Source organism: Eptatretus burgeri, chromosome 15, assembly GCF_056783735.1.
Source record: "Eptatretus burgeri isolate ZD-2024b chromosome 15, Ebu_testis_v1, whole genome shotgun sequence".
NCBI lineage: Eukaryota > Metazoa > Chordata > Myxini > Myxiniformes > Myxinidae > Eptatretus > Eptatretus burgeri.
In genome coordinates this window covers 36,122,691-36,139,277 of record NC_140975.1, presented here as the reverse complement: position 1 = coordinate 36,139,277, position 16,587 = coordinate 36,122,691, and the positions used below count along the sequence as shown (strand labels likewise).

The following is a 16,587-nucleotide window of genomic DNA, read 5'->3' as shown; positions in this document are numbered from 1 at the left end:
TGGATTGCTACGGGCAGCACAAGAAATCTGCTTAGCGGTTACAGGCGCCTCATCGTGAATGACAATGCCCATGAGGTGAATGATATCACCAGATTGTGGAGGTTCTGGGATAGTTATGGGAAGCGGCAAGCGACTGAGCGCGTTTGCAGTCATTTCCTTACCTGGGCGGTAAACCAATGAATAGTCATAACCGGCAAGGGTCAACACCCAACGTTGCACATGACCAGATGATGTGAGCAGAATGGCTCTGGTTTTCTCCCAGGAGACCCCACAAGGGTTTGTGATCAGTCTCGATGGTAATATGTCTCCCAAAGACATATTGATTAATCTTTAAAGTACCCCAGACACACGCTAACACCTCTCGTTCTACTTGAGCAGAGCGACATTCAGTCTCAGATTGGGTTCGTGATGGACATGCAATAGACTCAAGATTACCGGTTCCATTTGTTTGCAACAATGAACACCCAATGCCATATGAAGAGCTATCACAACTGAGAACAAGTTCCCTGGATGTGTCGTGATGGACAAGTAACGGTGAGGAGGACAGCATGGTTTTAGCGGCCTTAAACGCTCTTGTTTGGGCAGCTTCCAATTTCCAGACAACGCCTTTCTCGAGGAGAAGATGCAGAGGCTCGACGATTGTGCTTAGTTGAGGCAGGAAATTACCAGAGAAGGTCAACACACCCAGGAATGAATGAAGTTCTGAAATGTTTTGTGGCATTGGTGCATTAGCAATTGCTTCAACTTTGCTCGGAAAGGGCAAAATGCCTTGACAGCAGACTTGATGATCCAGGTATTCAACTTTGCGTGCCATAAAGGTACACTTCTCACACCTTAGGCACAACCCAGCTTGTGACAGCCGATTGAGGACTTCGTTTAGGTTCTCGAGGTGTTCATGTTGTGACCTGCCAATCACTAGTATGTCATCCTGAAATACGACTGTCTTTGGTACAGTTTTCAATAATGGTTCCATCTTGTGTTGAAAGATTGGTGCAGTAGAGCGTATGTCAAATGGGAATCTGTTGTACATGTTGAGTCATCGATGAGTGTTGATGCATGTATAGGGCTTGGAATGATCATCCAGTTCGATTTGAGCATAGGCATTGGTCAAGTCAAGCTCAGTGAATGTCTGGCCACCCATGAGAGTGGTGAACGGATCCTCTGCTTTTGGCAAAGGGTAGCCATCCAGCCTTGAAAAGCGGGTGATCGCCGTTTTGTCAGGTCAGGTCAGGTCAGGTATGGGAGCATGTGCCAGAACAGCGCGTCGCTGCGTCCACTTTCCGCCGGTACTCCAGGGGCCTCCGTCTGGCCATCCCCCAGGCAGATGCCAGGCCCATCCCCATCTCCTTGAGATGATGGTCAACCTGTTGCAACCATGAGGCATGTGGTCAACCCACTGGCCTCCTCCACTCATGAGACTCCGTCGCTGAGAGAATCTGGTGAGCAGGATCAGAGTCAGGAAAACGAGCCACATGTCCATACAGCCGCAACTGACGCTCACGGACTATGCAGGTAACAAATCTCATCCGAGTCTCTCTCAGCAACCGCTCGTTGGACACAAAATCCGACCAGCGATCGCCAAGGATTCTCCGAAGAGACCTGGTACCAAAGGAATTAAGTCTCCGTCTCAGATCCTTGGTCAGAGTCCAATTCTTGCACCCATAGAGCAAGACTGGAAGTACCAAGGACCTGAAGACTCGGACTTTCGTCCTCCCGCACAGGTACCGGCAGCGCCACACCCCATGATCCAGTGAATCCATGACTCCCCAGGCCCGACCCAGACGTCTATTGACCTCTGACTCACAACCTGCGGAGACATGAATATCACTGCCAAGGTAAGTGAATCTATCCATGACCTCAACATCCTCACCACAAACAGACACAGACAGGACAGCAGCATCCAAGATGTCACCGAAAGCCTGGATCTTAGTTTTGACCCAAGAAACCCGTAATCCCAACGGCTCCGACTCCTCATTCAGCACCTCGAGGGCCCCCAAGAGGATGTCTAAGTCTCCGCAAAGATGACTGCATCATCTGCAAAGTCAAGGTCCGAGATCTTGACATTCCCAAATGACGCACCGCAACTTGATCTCTCCGACATCCTCCCTAGAAACCAGTCCATACAAGTGCTGAAAAGTGTGGGGGCAAGTACACATCCCTGACGAACTCCAGTAACAACTGGAAATAAGTCAGAGATGGTACCACCACACTTCACAGCACTCTCAGTACCAGAGTAGAGTTCAGACATCAGATCGATCAGTTTTGGTGGCACCCCACGAAGACCAAGAATCCTCCAAAGGACATCCCGATTCACTGAATCGAACACTTTACAGAGATCAACATAGGCTGCAAGCAGCCCCTGCCGAAATTCTCGACTGCGTTCGGTGAGGACACAAAGTGCAAGGATACGGTCAATCGTTGACCTCTTTGGTGTAAAGCCTGACTGCTCTGGACGCTGGTGCTCAAGCAGATGGTGGCGAACCCTATCAAGAATTATCCGAGCAAAGACCTTGCCCGGCACTGAGAGCAGCGTCACCCCTCGGTAGTTGTTGCAGTCTTGGCGATCACCCTTCCCTTTCCAGAGAGGGACAACAAGGCCCCTCTTCCAGTCAGTTGGGATGATGCCTGTGTTCCAGGCAGAGCACAAAACTGCATGCAACGACACGAGTGCAGCATTTCCACCAGCCTTGAGAAGTTCGGCATGGATGCCACAGATCCCTGGAGCTTTGCCCCGTTTCAACTGGTTCACCGCAGCCCGTGTTTCCACAAGCGTAGGTGGACCACAGTTGATTCGAGGGTCAGCAACAGGGATTGTAACACCCTTGACGTCCAACTCGACAGTTGGGGATCAGCCTGGTACAACCGCTCAAAGTAACCGGCCCAGCGGGCCTTCACTTCAGACTCCTCTGTCAAGAGCCTACCACTCTCTACTCGAACTGTAGTGCTCCGAGGGATGGGCTTGGTGGCAGGATTTGCACTCCGACCACCGTAAGCCACGGTGCCACGCCGTTTTGTAGTCCCCACAAATGCGCACTCTTCCATCTGCTTTGAGTATTGGAACGAGAGGTGCTGCCCAGTCAGAGTACTTGACTGGTGAGATGATGCACTCACTCTGCAGGTGGTCAACTTCACTCTCGATCATTGATCGCATCATGTTAGGCACAGGTCGGAGCCTTATGGAACAATGGCTGAGCATCTGCAGAAACATGAATCCTCACTTTGGGCCTTGCAAAGGTGCCAACACCATTCCTGAACAGGTAAGAGAACTTGTTGAGCACGGTATCGTATCTCGCATCAGAGTCGGAGACTCTGTTTACGTCACCACAATTAAGTCTGATTATTCATAACCAATCTCGGCCGAAGAGGGTTGGTCCTTCTCCATGCACTATCAGCAGTGGAAGGACATGAGTGGTTTCCATATCCTACAGTTACGTGAGCTGAGCCAACTACAGGAACCACCTCCTTGGTGTATGTTCTCAAGTCCGGAGATACAGGCCGGAGTGCAGGAGCCTTTCTCGGAGGGTAGATGGAGGTGAACTTGCTCTCACTCATAATTGATCTGGAAGCGCCGGTATCAACTTCCATCCTCACCGGGATCTTATTCATTGTTACATAAACTATAATTGGAGCATCGAAGCTCTTTGTTCCAACAGAGAAAACCTCATAAAGTTCCTCACTTGACTCTCAGCTGCAGGCTGTGCTCTCTGACCTATTGTCCGCTGCATCAAGTTTCACCCCAATGTGATAAAGCAGGAGACAAGTTCTTCGACTTGGATCGAGAACGACGACACTTCAAGTGTCCCCGCTTACCGCATTTGTCACAGGTATGATTCCTATACCGACATTGGAACGTTTGATGATAACTACCACAATGCCAACAAGTTACCCCAACCTTCTGAGTCGATTCAGAAATGTCAGGAGGTGGAGGTGAATTTGGTGGCTTGCTAAAACACTTTTGCTTGTAGCCAAAGGTTACCTTGTTAACCGATGGGTCCTGCTGGATAACTTTTGACTTGTTAAAAATAATACGCAGGCTCTTGGCAGTTTACATACACGCAGTGGCTATTTCAATGACTTTAGCCAAATTGGGGTCAGATTCAGTCAGGAGTTTCTGCAGAATTGAGTCGTTATTGATGCCTATTATAAAGGGAATCACCGAACATCTCTTCGAGTTTATTTGTAAACTCGCAATGTTCGGCGAGTCAGCGTAAATCGGCCACGAACTCGGATGCTGACTGACCATTTTGATGATGGTGGGTGTAAAATCTATATCTTGAGACGATCTTACCTGGTTTAGGGTGATAGTCTTTTCCTTGATTGACGAGCTCTTCATACGACTTGTCAGAATGTTTAGCTGGGGCAAGATCTTTGACGAGACTGTACGGCCGGGCGCCCGCTTTCTTTGTAACTGTGAGGGGGGCGTGCATTAGTATGTCTAATGATGTAAAATGTGGGTGTTGTCATATCTGGTGACGTCGAAGAGTGCCCTTCTACATTTTACGTTTTCACTCTTTAGAGTTTTGACCTTTACACCCTATGGACCCATTGATCCTTTAGACTCCTTTACTCTTTCGACCCAATAACCTTTTTATTTTTTATTTTATATACATAGTCGAGGTGCTCGTGGAAGAGCTTGTACAGTGAACGGATCAGGATGTAACAGACGGAAACATGATGAAAAACATGCATGCATGGGGTGGACAAAATGGATACAGAAGGAAACTCCAAGGAGAGAAAACTGGAAAGTTGTAAGGAGGAGGGATTTGGAGGGGGAGGTGTTAACGAGGGTAGAAAAGATCATGGTTTTGGATTGGGGGACGATCTGAGATGGTGATGAACTGCTGTCTTGATGAAGACCTGGAGGAAAGAATGAGATTGAAGAAAATGTGCAAGATGATTCCACAGGTGGGGAAAACGAGGAAGAAATGAGTGGAGGTGAGCAGTGATCCTGGATTTAGGTAGTTTCAGCAGAAGGGAGTTGCTGTGGACCGTGTAAGTCCTACAGAAACCTGTGGGGGGGGGGGGATAAAGCACGGAACAAGTAGAGGGTGCAAGACCAGAAAGGAGACGGTGGAAGACGGAGAGACCACTGACCTATTTGTATCGGGAAGTGATAAACCCATGGACTCAGCTTCATCACAGGAGATTCCAATAATCTGAAAGGCTTTGGTTTCCATGGCGCCAAGCTGAGCAAGGTGTGAGGCAGGGGAGCCAGCCCAGAGGACTCCTTAAGACCTTTACACCATTTAGACCCCTTGACCCTTAGACCTTTAGACCCTCCTTTGACATTTTAGACCCTAGCTACAATGGAAAAAAACCCTTTAAGACCATTGTAGGGTGTTTGGACCCCATCAACCACTTTGACACTTTCGACCTTTACACCCTTTACACCCCTTAGACAGCTTAGATACTTCAGAACCATTTGACACACAACGCACAAACATCTGTGGAGTCTTTGACAATACACAGACAATACTTTTTCACCAAGTAATGCACAATCTCCACCGGGTTTTAGGTTGTATTCGGAGGGGGATCAATTATAAATCAAAAGAGGTGGTGTTAACATTGTACAGGAATTTAGTGAGGGCCACTTCCAGAATATTGTGTACAGTTCTGGTCACCACAGTTCCGGAAGGACATAAATGCCACAGAGAGGGTTCAGCCCAAGGCTCCGAGATTGATTCCGGGTCTAGTGAGACTCAGCTATGAGGAGCAGCTGAAGGAGACAGGGCTTTATACACTTAGTCCGGGAGCCAACCTGTGTACGAGGCTGTTTTAGGGTTGGACCTTACAGCCTCTGCTATAAAATTTTACACCCCCAGGATGTTTAGATATATGTTTGCAGTTCATGAAAACCAATGTTGGCAATTCATAAGCTCTTGCGAAAAATTTTGGCGGCCGTTTTTGTTTGAAGAAGATTTGAAAAATTTGATAAAACAGCAATTGTCAATAAAATTTCTAAAAAAATTAAAAAATCACATTCATGAAAAATAAATGTGAACTAAATGTAAGAATTCAATCAGTGCATTGTAAAATGACAAAAAAATTGCCTTTGTGAAAGTAAACCTCGTAAAAGTACATAATTTTGTGAAAAATGCCTTAAAAATAACGTTTTTTGAAGATGGCCTTTAGAACTTTTCTTATCATAGGCAGATGCTGCATTAGAATACTAATTTCTCTTAATGTGATATGAACATGGTATCCATGGCTAATTAAAACAGCAAATTTGATTGAGTTCTATCAATTTTTAAAGAGAAAATTAACATTTTTGTCAACCAAAGTTAACCCTACCCCCAAAATCCTCTTACTCTATTGAACACAGTTCGGTTAAGGTTTGCTGGATCCAGGTTGGGTACTTCACAGTTCACTCTTCCAAAGGAAAATTCAATGGTGTTTGGAGTGACATGGCCCTGGAGCAGACATACAACAATGAAGGGAAGACATCTCTGTTCAAACGCATATCTCAGGCACCAGCTGCTCGAGATAAATATGTGAAAACAGCACCATTTCTCACAGCTGTATCAGAGAACATAAAGTCTATGGCTAATCTAGGCCAACAGGAATCTACTCATCATGGAGAAACACAGAAGCAGGCAACAGAAGAACATATGCATGTTGAGGAGATCAAGAAAAGTGATATGCCAGCAGATGATAAACCCATTCCAGTGTAACAACCAAGTGGTTCTGCTCAATAGAGCAACTGGTGAGAAGGATGCTTCAAAAGACTTGGTCCATGCTCAAGCTAAGGGCATGGAAGCCATTATGAAAGCAGAAGAGGTGGTCTCTATTAAGATTGAACCACTGAAGCTGGTAACTTTCTCCTCACAGAAGAAATCAAAACCATCAAGGAAACAGAGTTTAATCAGGATCTATCAAGATGAGACTGCAACTACACGTGTGCTGTGTTTCTATCGAGATGCCGACCCAGTCACAAGACAGATTGCATTTTCCCATGAGTGGACAGACTATCCATCATCCCTGTTTGAGGTTGATCCACGCTTAGCACAGGGGGTTGTAATGCGCAAAGGCAACGAGTCTGATTTCGTGGCAGTGCTAATTGCTGAAGCTGAGCAGGATGTTGTTTTACAGCTGCCATCATTACCACAGAGTGACCTATACACAGTTTATCTGGTAGACACAATGGCATTTGTAAATAAATACCAAAAAATGGGTGCGAAAACATTTGGTGAACTTCCCCAGCTGTATCTTCGCAAGCAGGTGTATCCTGCAGTTGAAACCTGAAATGTGCAACTGTGTCAACATCATTGGTGATCAGTATGATTTTGATGATAGCCATACTTTGAAGGGTGATGAGCAGCAGAGGAGAAACCAGACAGACCAGGCAAGACAATTCTCACCATCCAAGAGTCTAGAAATTCGGACTGGAATTTATTCATGAAGAATCCAAGAAATAAAGGAAATCTTCAGAACTTCATTGGCACTTCCCTTTGTGAGAGTCCTGAAGCTATTCCGGATGGAGTGACCATCATTCTTGGTGGTATGATGGAAAACAAAGGTCACACTCTTTCCATCACATCAGCATCAAGTTCAGTTCTGGATTTACCTTTGTGAAGAACATGAAGAGGCAGACACAAGGATTATTGCTCATCTTGCGTATTGTGTGGAATATCTTGATCACCATCGAGCTGTTGTGCATGCAACAGATACAGACATAATTATGCTGTGTATATATCACTTCTGCTGCTTGAACACATTGCAAGAACTCTGGATACAACGGCAGAATCAATACCTACCTATTCATGAGCTGGTAGAAGTGTTGAGCAAGAAGTACCAGAAAATCCTCTTGATGTCGCAGCTACACTTCTGTGCACATATGTGTTGTGTGGATGTGACACAGTGAGCTACCCATTCAGAAGGGGAAAAGAAGAGGTCAGGTCAGGTATGGGAGCATGTGCCAGAACAGCGCGTCGCTGCGTCCACTTTCCGCCGGTACTCCAGGGGCCTCCGTCTGGCCATCCCCCAGGCAGATGCCAGGCCCATCCCCATCTCCTTGAGATGATGGTCAACCTGCTGCAACCATGAGGCACGTGGTCGGCCCACTGGCCTCCCACTCATGAGACTCCCTCGCTGAGAGAATCTGGTGAGCAGGATCAGCGTCAGGAAAACGAGCCACATGTCCATACGGCCGCAGCTGACGCTCACGGACTATGCAGGTAACAAATCTCATCCGAGTCTCTCTCAGCAACCGCTCGTTGGACACAAAATCCGACCAGCGATAGCCAAGGATTCTCCGAAGAGACCTGGTACCAAAGGAATTAAGTCTCCGTCTCAGATCCTTGGTCAAAGTCCAAGTCTCGCACCCATAGAGCAAGACTGGAAGTACCAAGGACCTGAAGACTCAGACTCGTCCTCCCGCACAGGTACCGGCAGCGCCACACCCCATGATCCAGTGAATCCATGACTCCCCAGGCCCGACCCAGACGTCTATTGACCTCCGGCTCACAACCTGCGGAGACATGAATATCACTGCCAAGGTAAAGTGAATCTCTCCACGACCTCAACATCCTCACCACAAACAGACACAGACAGGACAGCAGCATCCAAGATGTCACCGAAAGCCTGGATCTTAGTTTTGACCCAAGAAATCCGTAATCCCAACGGCTCCGACTCCTCATTCAGCACCTCGAGGGCCCCCAAGAGGATGTCTAAAGTCTCCGCAAAGATGGCTGCATCATCTGCAAAATCAAGGTCTGAGATCTTGACATTGCCAAACGATGCACCGCAACTTGATCTCTCTGACATCCTCCCTAGAATCCAGTCCATACAAGTGCTGAAAAGTGTGGGGGCAAGTACACATCCCTGACGAACTCCAGTAACAACTGGAAATCAGTCAGAGATGGTACCACCACACTTCACAGCACTCTCAGTACCAGAGTAGAGTTCAGACATCAGATCGATCAGTTTCGGTGGCACCCCACGAAGACCAAGAATCCTCCAGAGGACATCCCGATTCACTGAATCGAACGCTTTACAGAGATCAACATAGGCTGCAAGCAGCCCCTGCCGAAACTCTCGTCTGTGTTCGGTGAGGACACGAAGTGCAAGGATACGGTCAATCGTTGACCTCTTTGGTGTAAAGCCTGACTGCTCTGGACGCTGGTGCTCAAGCAGATGGTGGCAAACCCTATCAAGAATTATCCGAGCAAAGACCTTGCCCGGCACTGAGAGCAGCGTCACCCCTCGGTAGTTGTTGCAGTCTTGGCGATCACCCTTCCCTTTCCAGAGAGGGACAACACGGCCCCTCTTCCAGTCAGTTGGGATGATACCTGTGTTCCAGGCAGAGCACAGAACTGCATGCAACGACATGAGTGCAGCATTTCTACCAGCCTTGAGAGGTTCAGCATGGATGCCACAGATCCCTGGAGCTTTGCCCCGTTTCAACTGGTTCACCGCAGCCCGTGTTTCCACAAGCGTAGGTGGACCACAGTTGATTCGAGGGTCAGCAACAGGGATTGTAACACCCTTGACGTCCAACTCGACAGTTGGGGGATCAGCCTGGTACAACCGCTCAAAGTAACCGGCCCAGCGGGCCTTCACTTCAGACTCCTCTGTCAAGAGCCTACCACTCTCTACTCGAACTGTAGTGCTCCGAGGGATGGGCTTGGTGGCAGGATTTGCACTCCGACCACCGTAAGCCACGGTGCCACGCCGTTTTGTAGTCCCCACAAATGCGCACTCTTCCATCTGCTTTGAGTATTGGAACGAGAGGTGCTGCCCAGTCAGAGTACTTGACTGGTGAGATGATGCACTCACTCTGCAGGTGGTCAACTTCACTCTCGATCATTGATCGCATCATGTTAGGCACAGGTCGAGCCTTATGGAACAATGGCTGAGCATCTGCAGAAACATGAATCCTCACTTTGGGCCTTGCAAAGGTGCCAACACCATTCCTGAACAGGTAAGAGAACTTGTTGAGCACGGTATCGTATCTCGCATCAGAGTCGGAGACTCTGTTTACGTCACCACAATTAAGTCTGATTATTCATAACCAATCTCGGCCGAAGAGGGTTGGTCCTTCTCCATGCACTATCAGCAGTGGAAGGACATGAGTGGTTTCCATATCCTACAGTTACGTGAGCTGAGCCAACTACAGGAACCACCTCCTTGGTGTATGTTCTCAAGTCCGGAGATACAGGCCGGAGTGCAGGAGCCTTTCTCGGAGGGTAGATGGAGGTGAACTTGCTCTCACTCATAATTGATCTGGAAGCGCCGGTATCAACTTCCATCCTCACCGGGATCTTATTCATTGTTACATAAACTATAATTGGAGCATCGAAGCTCTTTGTTCCAACAGAGAAAACCTCATAAAGTTCCTCACTTGACTCTCAGCTGCAGGCTGTGCTCTCTGACCTATTGTCCGCTGCATCAAGTTTCACCCCAATGTGATAAAGCAGGAGACAAGTTCTTCGACTTGGATCGAGAACGACGACACTTCAAGTGTCCCCGCTTACCGCATTTGTCACAGGTATGATTCCTATACCGACATTGGAACGTTTGATGATAACTACCACAATGCCAACAAGTTACCCCAACCTTCTGAGTCGATTCAGAAATGTCAGGAGGTGGAGGTGAATTTGGTGGCTTGCTAAAACACTTTTGCTTGTAGCCAAAGGTTACCTTGTTAACCGATGGGTCCTGCTGGATAACTTTTGACTTGTTAAAAATAATACGCAGGCTCTTGGCAGTTTACATACACGCAGTGGCTATTTCAATGACTTTAGCCAAATTGGGGTCAGATTCAGTCAGGAGTTTCTGCAGAATTGAGTCGTTATTGATGCCTATTATAAAGGAATCACCGAACATCTCTTCGAGTTTATTTGTAAACTCGCAATGTTCGGCGAGTCAGCGTAAATCGGCCACGAACTCGGATGCTGACTGACCATTTTGATGATGGTGGGTGTAAAATCTATATCTTGAGACGATCTTACCTGGTTTAGGGTGATAGTCTTTTCCTTGATTGACGAGCTCTTCATACGACTTGTCAGAATGTTTAGCTGGGGCAAGATCTTTGACGAGACTGTACGTCGGGGCGCCGCTTTCTTTGTAACTGTGAGGGGGGGGGGCGTGCATTAGTATGTCTAATGATGTAAAATGTGGGTGTTGTCATATCTGGTGACGTCGAAGAGTGCCCTTCTACATTTTACGTTTTCACTCTTTAGAGTTTTGACCTTTACACCCTATGGACCCATTGATCCTTTAGACTCCTTTACTCTTTCGACCCAATAACCTTTTTATTTTTTATTTTATATACATAGTCGAGGTGCTCGTGGAAGAGCTTGTACAGTGAACGGATCAGGATGTAACAGACGGAAACATGATGAAAAACATGCATGCATGGGGTGGACAAAATGGATACAGAAGGAAACTCCAAGGAGAGAAAACTGGAAAGTTGTAAGGAGGAGGGATTTGGAGGGGGAGGTGTTAACGAGGGTAGAAAAGATCATGGTTTTGGATTGGGGGACGATCTGAGATGGTGATGAACTGCTGTCTTGATGAAGACCTGGAGGAAAGAATGAGATTGAAGAAAATGTGCAAGATGATTCCACAGGTGGGGAAAACGAGGAAGAAATGAGTGGAGGTGAGCAGTGATCCTGGATTTAGGTAGTTTCAGCAGAAGGGAGTTGCTGTGGACCGTGTAAGTCCTACAGAAACCTGTGGGGGGGGGGGGGATAAAGCACGGAACAAGTAGAGGGTGCAAGACCAGAAAGGAGACGGTGGAAGACGGAGAGACCACTGACCTATTTGTATCGGGAAGTGATAAACCCATGGACTCAGCTTCATCACAGGAGATTCCAATAATCTGAAAGGCTTTGGTTTCCATGGCGCCAAGCTGAGCAAGGTGTGAGGCAGGGGAGCCAGCCCAGAGGACTCCTTAAGACCTTTACACCATTTAGACCCCTTGACCCTTAGACCTTTAGACCCTCCTTTGACATTTTAGACCCTAGCTACAATGGAAAAAAACCCTTTAAGACCATTGTAGGGTGTTTGGACCCCATCAACCACTTTGACACTTTCGACCTTTACACCCTTTACACCCCTTAGACAGCTTAGATACTTCAGAACCATTTGACACACAACGCACAAACATCTGTGGAGTCTTTGACAATACACAGACAATACTTTTTCACCAAGTAATGCACAATCTCCACCGACTCTGAGGCCGGGTGCTCTGCTAGTTTGAACATGATTTGCATAGTGGGTCACTGAATTGGTTCACCAATCAAAACCGACAAGCTTAGTGTTGTTTTGAATTTCGCAAATATTGTGCTATGCACGACATCTTTCTTGTTTGTTACTTGCAGAATCGAAGATTCGATAGTATATTGGTTGGTCTGCTCTGTTATTCTGTCTGTCTATACTGTCTATTTGGCTGTATGTCAATCACCTACAGGTCGCACTTTTACTCCGACCTTCACGAAATTCAAAACACTTGGCAAAAGTAGTCATGAGCTCGAAGCCTATTGCTTTAAGGTCAATAGGTAAAATGTCAAGGTCACATCCTTGTTTGTTTCAGGGCTTTTGACCGGTTTGATTGAGGCTTGCAATGCCAAACGGATAAAGTAGGTGATTGCTTTGTACATAAAGCTACCTTACAAGTCTGCAGACTTGGTGGTGTAATAGTTCGAGTGTCTGCTCTGAGTATGGTAGGTTGGTGATTCAAACTCTGGCTGAGAAATTCCAAAGACTTTTTAAAATGGTTTGTGCTGCTTCCTTGCTTGATGCTCAGCATTTAAAAGGTGAAGAGCACTGACAATCCCCATCGGTTGATGTTACTCTTGCCACCTGTAACATAGATGTCGTGATGGCAATCCGTGAGGATTGTGATGTCATTCCTTCGGTACCTTCTCATTCCTTTTTATTCCTTCCTTCCTTCCTTGTTTGGATGTTATTTGGGGATTCCATCCCAACATGTTTTTTTCATTGAAAAAAAAAAAAGAATACGTTTTTTTTGATCTGACTTATTTCATGCAGTAGGATACAGTCACCCACCTCTCACATACGTGTTACATATATGGTGCTTCATTGAAAATTGATGATAATGCCACAGTATGTATAAAGACAGATGCGGAAGACAAGTTTCTTCGTTGGTCATAAATCGCATCACACCTTCAGGCTGTGACATTCTCAATCAAGCACTTGCAACTTCATTTATTCATTTATTTTGTTGGCTTGGACACGGCCTCGGGTGTTGTTCGTTTGTTCCGATTGTGTAAATTAACATTTATATCCCAAAGATTTTATGCTCGTGTCCTTCGCAAAGAGTCGGTGAGCTATCACCGGCACCCTGAACAAATCCCAAATTTCGACTCAAACCTTAGTCAAACTTCAGGCCTGGCCGTCCGGTTCGTGAAAGACTTGGGCCAAGCTTCCCCCGACCAACCCCGCAAGGTCAACGTGGAAATAATTGCTGTGGACAGTATAAGAAGAAGATTATTTATGATTAGAGGATATATTCCATCCCGAAAGGTTATATGCACTTAATATTTCAGCATGCATTGAAAAAAAAAACATTAAATACAATGAGGCGTTTTATGTACTCATATTAAATTATGTTTAACAAATAATAATAATAATATCTACTATAATAATCGTGGCCAGCATATAAATTGTATTGCCATTGCACTATTATTGATATTCCAAATTATATCAAGGTGTTATTATGGAGTATTTGCTGAAGAGGGTACTTGTGGCGCTGCTTGACGCAATCGGCAGAGGCAGGAGGAAGAAGAGTACGTGTCAACGAAAGGGGAGGAGTTAGTTTGGGAAGTAAGGCGGAGTTACTGTGTCAGGGGGTGGAGGAGGAGAAAGAGGAGTAGAGAGAGAGAAAGAGGAGTTAGAGAGAGGGACGGAGGGAGAGAGGATATCATATAGGAACAGAAAGAGTGAGCCGAAGAGACTGTGTAGTGTTTGGTAGAGTTTGTCCGGTCACTATGGCGGAGTGCCGGCGTTCTGTGGGAAACCAGGCAGTGCCGATGAAGCTGTTTGCGAGCTTGGAGGTAGACAGCTCATCTCCAAGCTGCGTTCCCAGGTATGTGGAGTTCAAATTACGAACTCTGTGTTCACCTTGGAATAATCAAATAGGGTAATTAAGAACCGTTCATTAATGATATAAACTAGCATCATTTTAATAATCTTGCACGTGTACGGTTTTAACAGCGCTAGTTATGTCCCGTACCGGTACACACCATTCATCATTGTGACATCATTAATAGTTTGATTATTCCCACTTTGAGGGAAAACGCGTCACCATGGCTACATAGGATGGTAAGTGTTTGTTCGTGTCGACGATGCAAGTTGTGGGTTCACATTCTGCATTGCAAGTGTTCAAAGTGTTTGTCAAAAGCTTCCAGGGGAACGAGTTTAAACCGGCCACCTGTTTCACTTCCAACAGGTCACATTATATTTTGGTTTGGTAATGATGTCACCATCACATGTTCTGCTTGATATACACATTTGTTGACGTTTGTACCAACATAACTCATTGTGAACTGGTGTAAAGGCTTACATTCATACAGTGTGTGTTTGTGTGTGTGTGTGTGTCGTGTCATTGAGTTTGTTTCAGGGCTTTTGACCGGTTTGATTGAGGCTTGCAATGCCAAACGGATTAAGTAGTTGATTGGTTTGTACATAAAGCTACCTTACAAGTCTGCAGTTTGGTCCACAGCCCATTGAAATAAAGCCTGGAGGCAAGGAGGAAGAACAGTTTATCATGATGAAACTGACTCACCATGGGCTGTCTTTCGTGGGAACATTTGGCACATTCTGAGGACAAGGCAGTTTTCATGTTTATCTCCTTGGATGTTCTTGAGGAAAGGTCAAACGTTGCCTTTCATTCACTTTTAAATAATAAAATCATTGCACCATTATCGTTGTCAAGTATTGGGATTTTTGGCTTTTTCACACTTTAAGTGTCTTCGCTTAACATTGTACGCACCTTGTACGTACAACATTGTACGCAATTTCTTACATCAATTGCAAAGATGGTCGGAGACAACGGATGAATTACAGTGTAAAAGGATTTGAACCTGGCACCCCAGCATTAAATATGTAACACCGCATCCGTAGATCCCATCAACACAACCTTTCCTTTCTTCGCCGATGCATCTAATATGTGGATGGCCCCTTATCACTGGTCAACATTTGATGCACTCACAACACAACAATAAATATGACTCAAGTGCATAACATATGGGCCTGATTTTACCATTTCCGGTGTATTCCATCCAGGCGAAACTTTGACAGCCACACAGCATGGCTTGCTCTGGATTCAATCTGTGGGTTTGGTGGAGATAGTCATCTCGTGTGGTTGCAAGCTAGTCCAAAAGAAAAACTATGTGGCAAACTTTGACTTGTTTATTTACTCTCAAAATATGCTTGAACTTATTACTACCCCCGCTCAAAGGTCTGCAAAAACTCAACGATCCATTTCTCCTTTATCAGGCCATCGGTTTTTGAGAGCAAGGTCAACATTATGTGAGCATTGTAGTGAACTTAATGTTTCGACAAATTCTGTTTGGTTTCTTATTTCATGTGTCAGGGGATCATAATATTATTCAATCATTACCTCTGCTCCCGAAGGTGGGCGGAGGTTATGTTTTCACCACTGTCTGTTGGTCTGTTTGTTACTTGGCAATAGTGTCTTGCCAAGTATGTTGGTCTGTAGCATCTGTTTGTCTGTTTGTTACATGAGTTTTGTCTACAGTTTTGAAGGTATCGTTCTGAATTTTTTTTGTGTATGTAGGTGACCGGCCAAGGACAGCAATGCGCATTTTTGGTTTGGATCCAGATGTGGATCCGGATCCTGGAATTTTTTTAATGATCCTTTAACATTGGAAGATAGGGTGAATTAACATTGATGAATTTTAGTTCTATCCAGCATTCGAATTTCTTATTTGCTTGTTTGAATATATATATATATATATATATATATATATATATATATATATATATATATATATATATATATATATATATATATATATGAGTAAGGGTACCCGGCGTTGCTGGGCAACGTCGGGTTCCTCCTCCCACCCCCACCCCTTGAGGGACGAATTCATTTATATGGCTGAAATAATGATGCTATCAATGTTTATTCTCATCGACATGGCATGAATCTGGGGTGGCTTCAGTTACCAAGTTTCTTGTGGAGCGCTTGCCAAGTGGCTTAAGCACTCAAGCAAGCACTCCATGATAAACCGTTGATAAGGAAGGGCTGGCTTGGCAAGCGCTAGCTAGCTGCTTGGAAACACCACTGAACATCTCAACAGCATACATACACTGGACATCTCAACGTACAAACAAAACACCAATAAAAGGCCATTAAAAAAAAATTACACACTACAAATATTAATCATGATTATTTTCGTTGTAATGAAAACGTACCTTGTTCAGACCCATACATCCACCCACAGACACGATCTCAGCTTTACATATTAGATGAGGCGACAGTGAGACACCTCGCACGAAACTGCCATGTTTTCATGTTACTTCTTCTTCTTCTTCTTCTTCTTCTTCTTCTTCTTCTTCTTCTTCTTCTTCTTCTTCTTCTTCTTCTTCTTCTTCTTC

At 45.5% G+C, this 16,587-nt stretch overlaps 2 protein-coding genes across 5 annotated transcripts in view; one reads left to right on the top strand and one right to left on the bottom strand.

Annotated features, from left to right (window-relative positions):
- EXD2 (exonuclease 3'-5' domain containing 2) overlaps positions 1–16,543 on the bottom strand; it is a 108,997-nt gene extending 92,454 nt beyond the window's left edge. Inside the window, exons 1-2 of one of the 2 annotated variants that reach the window (XM_085857608.1) lie at positions 16,405–16,543; positions 15,227–15,294 (exon numbers count right to left, since the gene is read on the bottom strand). In XM_085857608.1, the coding sequence (XP_085713734.1) occupies positions 15,227–15,294; positions 16,405–16,419 (83 nt within the window). In that variant the 5' untranslated portion in view covers positions 16,420–16,543. The remainder of the gene's footprint in view (positions 1–15,226; positions 15,295–16,404) is intronic. The other variant, XM_085857615.1, reaches the window with a different exon arrangement.
- The window catches only part of LOC147011929 (phosphofurin acidic cluster sorting protein 2-like), a 145,770-nt gene continuing 142,986 nt past the window's right edge, over positions 13,804–16,587 (top strand). For all 3 annotated transcript variants that reach the window (XM_085857606.1, XM_085857605.1, XM_085857604.1), the window contains exon 1: positions 13,804–14,050. In XM_085857606.1, the coding sequence (XP_085713732.1) occupies positions 13,953–14,050 (98 nt within the window). In that variant the 5' untranslated portion in view covers positions 13,804–13,952. The remainder of the gene's footprint in view (positions 14,051–16,587) is intronic.